Source organism: Rhagoletis pomonella, unplaced genomic scaffold (genome assembly GCF_013731165.1).
Source record: "Rhagoletis pomonella isolate Grant_MI unplaced genomic scaffold, Rhpom_1.0 Rhpom_scaffold_00001, whole genome shotgun sequence".
Taxonomy (NCBI): Eukaryota; Metazoa; Arthropoda; class Insecta; order Diptera; family Tephritidae; genus Rhagoletis; species Rhagoletis pomonella.
In genome coordinates this window covers 111,712,859-111,716,798 of record NW_023458555.1, presented here as the reverse complement: position 1 = coordinate 111,716,798, position 3,940 = coordinate 111,712,859, and the positions used below count along the sequence as shown (strand labels likewise).

At 39.6% G+C, this 3,940-nt stretch overlaps 1 protein-coding gene across 1 annotated transcript; it reads left to right on the top strand.

Moving 5' to 3' along the window:
* Window positions 1-2,313: 2,313 nt before the first annotated feature.
* Window positions 2,314-3,108, top strand: LOC118735253. The gene has a single exon (XM_036464905.1). It carries the CDS (start codon window positions 2,314-2,316, stop codon window positions 3,106-3,108), a length of 795 nt encoding a protein of 264 aa, XP_036320798.1.
* Window positions 3,109-3,940: the final 832 nt, after the last annotated feature.

The following is a 3,940-nucleotide window of genomic DNA, read 5'->3' as shown; positions in this document are numbered from 1 at the left end:
TATATATTGTGTCGAGCAAAGAGAGACCCCTGTAGTTGGACGGAACGTCAGGATCACCTTTTTAAAAAAGATAAATAATAATAGCGTTACGAAAACTTTGAGGAATTTGCTTTTTAAGAAATATTATATTGTACAATGCAAGAAGCTCAGTTAGAAAACACTCTGGGGCGTACTTATAGAATTCATAGCTAATACCATCTTGACCAGGAGCCTTATTTTCTTTAAGCCTTTTAAGAACAAGCTTCAGCTCGCGGAGCTCAAAAGGAGAATCTAGAAACGGGTCCACAACTGAGGGCAAAGTCCAGTGCATGCAAGGTGTGTCAGCTGTGCAAGATAGCAAAGTTTCAAAATGGCTGTAAAGATCCTGCGAAGAAAGGCTACACTTCACACCCCTAAATAATCCGTGTCTTCCTTCTCCGGCACCGAGAACTGCATCAAAGGCGGCATATGGTCAGAAAAGCTATTAGTAAGCGGAAGGAGGTCAAAGGAACATATAGCGTAGTCAATAACCGAGCATCCTACAGCTCCACAAAACGTGAACTCACCACACCTATCGCCAGATATCCTTCCGTTCAAGATAACTCCCCCCACATCCACAACTAAGCTCAGAATTGTTCTACCATTAGTATCTAATACTGAGTCTTTTGAATCCCTACTTTCCGAAAATTCAGGTAGCCCAGACAGTAGGTGTTTTTTAATTGGTTGTGGTTTACCCACGCGTGCGTTTAGATCACCAAGAACACAAAAAGAGTCTGGGTGCTCAGTAGCGAAAAAGTTTTCTAAATATTGAAAATGTTCATACCAATTGTTGCAATTCAAGTACTGTGGAATTAATCATGTACATGAATGAAGATTCACTGAAAGTACCATACATCCAGAGACGTTAATAAACTTAATTTTATAGGCCGTTGTTAAGCTTTTTCTGAAACCAAAAAGACAACCACCGTTAGCGCGGCCTGCTTTGTGTATCTTAATTGCATCTATCCAAAGTAAAACGTAATCTGTAAAATGGTGAGAAAATTTGGTTCTGTCTTCGGCAAGTACGTCGGTCTCAAACAAAAAGAAAATATCGAATGATTTAATAAACGTAAAAAGTTACTGAATTTTAGCTTACTTTTTAAATTAGCTATATTATATGATGAAATATTAAACTGTGATACTGATTTAATTTTGCAAGCATTATTATCCATTGCTAGGTGTGTAAAAGCATAACTGTCCATCAATAGTTTTTTGATTCAATCTTGTTCAAAATACCTTCATACGTAACATCAATTTGGCAAAGATTTTTACCATACAGGCTTTGAAGGGTAATACATGTATGAATGTAGATGTATGAATAACGACCGCTTAAAATCGATTTCAAATTTGTACTTTCTCTGTAGAAATTTTAGGTCTATGTTATGTAGTTTGACTATTGTCAATTAAATCTAATGCTTTGTATTGCATGCGCTCCACGTATTTCGTTTTCAATCTCATAAATGGTTTACAATTACTTTTGCTAAAATTTCTATGGAACTGAGAAATATTATTTTCTACTTTTTAGTCCATTTATAAAAGCGTTGTATATTAAAAAGATTTTTTTTAATTTATTTATTTCCTAAATATCCCATCTCAAAAGCTTTCAAACATCGTTACAGTTATTTCGCTGTCTGTTGTTGTTGTTGTAGCGGCTACAACAACCCCGCTCAGATCGGCTGATATCTCAGTCGTTGTCTTCGAGTTCCACTAACGGCAGCCCCAAGAAGCGTGCAGCCTCTATGGGGTCGGCCCACAGGGACGACGCCGTTAGGATTGTGGGGTTTTCCGGGCATGCCAAGAGATGTTGCGAGTCGTGAGGGGTCTCTCCGCATGCCGGAAATTCGTTCGGCACATCCGTATTTAGCCTACTGAGGTAGGAGTTTAGCCTGCTTCAGTAACCAAAGCGAAGTTGGGCTATTGTCGTTCTGGTCTCCCGAGGCAGATGGAGCTCCGTCGCGTCAATGTCCGGTGTTTGTGTGCCTAGAACGTCATTCACTGGTCTTGAGTCTACATAACTCGAGACTGCGTCCCTGTGAATGCCGTTCAGGGCCTGTCTGTAAGCTGACGGGTCCAGAGACTGCTTAATGAACCTCGTCCGTCAGTTCATATAGATGCCTCCTGACTGTTGTGTAAGTAGTTGGCAACCCTATGTATGCATGTTAGTAAGTAAGAAGCAAATGACAAAAGAAATAAAAGAGGATTCAGTACAAAGCAACCACTCGTGTCGAACACCACATAACATGGTGTCAGGTCGCGGTCAAAAAATAAAGAAATAAATATATATATATTTTCATCATGCCTACAGAGAAGGCGCAACCAACAGCAGAATGCAGTAAAGTGGACAGCATGACTACAACAGTTAGCCCATTGGACCTAAAGGCAACCAATTTGTCACTCGCATGGAATAATTGGAAAAATTCCTTCAAAATATACATGCGTGCAGCGGGGCTGGAGCAACAGACCGACCAGCAAAAGGTGGCACTATTGCTGCACCACATAGGACCGGATTCGCTCTTGGTGTTCAACTCGTTCAACTATGATATTGATACGGTTCGCTACGATGAACTCCTAAAAAGTTTTAACGACTACTTCGTGCCTAAAGTGAATGTGGTTGTGGAGAGATATCGGTTCTTCTCCAGGAAGCAAGCTGAAGAAGAGACAATTGAAGAATTCGTAACTGTTTTAAAGAACCTTAGCCTATCATGCGAATTCAAAACTTTACGGGAAGATTTAATAAGAGACATTTTTGTGTGCGGGCTTTCGCCAAGGTTTAAAAGTGTCAAAGAACGCTTGCTCAGCGAAGTGGACTTAAAATTAGATAAAGCAGTGGCAATCGCAAAAAACATGGTCTTAGCCAAAGAAAACTCAGCCGAATTGGGTGCAGATAATGAAAAGTTTATAGCAGTTATCAGGAACAAAAGTGGTGACCACGCAGTTACGCAACAACAACAAACAAAAGTGCAGGCCGTTACTTGTACCAAATGTGGAACGTGGCATAAATACAAATGCCCAGCAGAAGGGGTAAAGTGCCATAATTGCGGTAAACTCAACCACTATGCTAAAATGTGTTATATGCGAAAAAAAACCTAACGGCGGTGGAAATTCCCGTGTATATGTGAGAGCGGTCGAAAAAGTAGCAGGCAGAGCCGAGGACAATTCAGGGAAGCAGATGTGTATGTATGAGGCGGATGAAGGCGAAGAAGAAAGCTCGTTATTTGTTGGCGAAATCAGCGAGCGGCAGGCGGATACGTACAAAAGTAAAGATGTATGGTACATAAATATATACATAAGTAAAGTAGAGTTAAGATGTCAGGTCGATACAGGGGCACAAGTGAATTTGATCTCGAAAGCAACAGCAGATTTGTTAAAAGCGCAAATAAATTACAATGTAAAGAGTTCAATTAGAACTTTCAGTGGTGAAAAACTGGAAGTAGTTGGTACAACCAACCTTAAATTTAAGTATGCAAACAAGACTTTTGAGGCGATATTTTATATACTAAAAATGAGTTGCAAAAATGTCATAGGTTTACCTACAGCAAAAGACTTAGAGCTTATAAAGATGGTTAATGAAATAAAGAGTGAAGATTTGTTGGAAAAGTACGCTGAAATGTTTAGTGGATTGGGTGTATTAAAAAGAAAGTGTGGTTTACAACTGAAAGAAGGTAGTATCCCAACCGTTGACGCATCGCGTAGAATTCCATTTAGTTTGTATGAACCTTTAAAACGAGGACTGAAACGAATGATGGACCTTAACGTTATAGAGCCGGTAGAAGGCACAACAGAATGGGTTAGCTCTATTGTGATTGTGACCAAACCAAATGGCAATTTACGTATATGTCTAGATCCTAAAAATTTAAATAAAGCAATAGTAATACCGCGTTTTACGTTGCCTACGGTGGAGGAATGCAAGTCTAAAATGTTT

Excerpts from the sequence above, each read along its gene's own strand:
- LOC118735253 (XM_036464905.1), top strand. The coding sequence starts at position 2,314 with ATGCCTACAGAGAAGGCGCAACCAACAGCAGAATGCAGTAAAGTGGAC.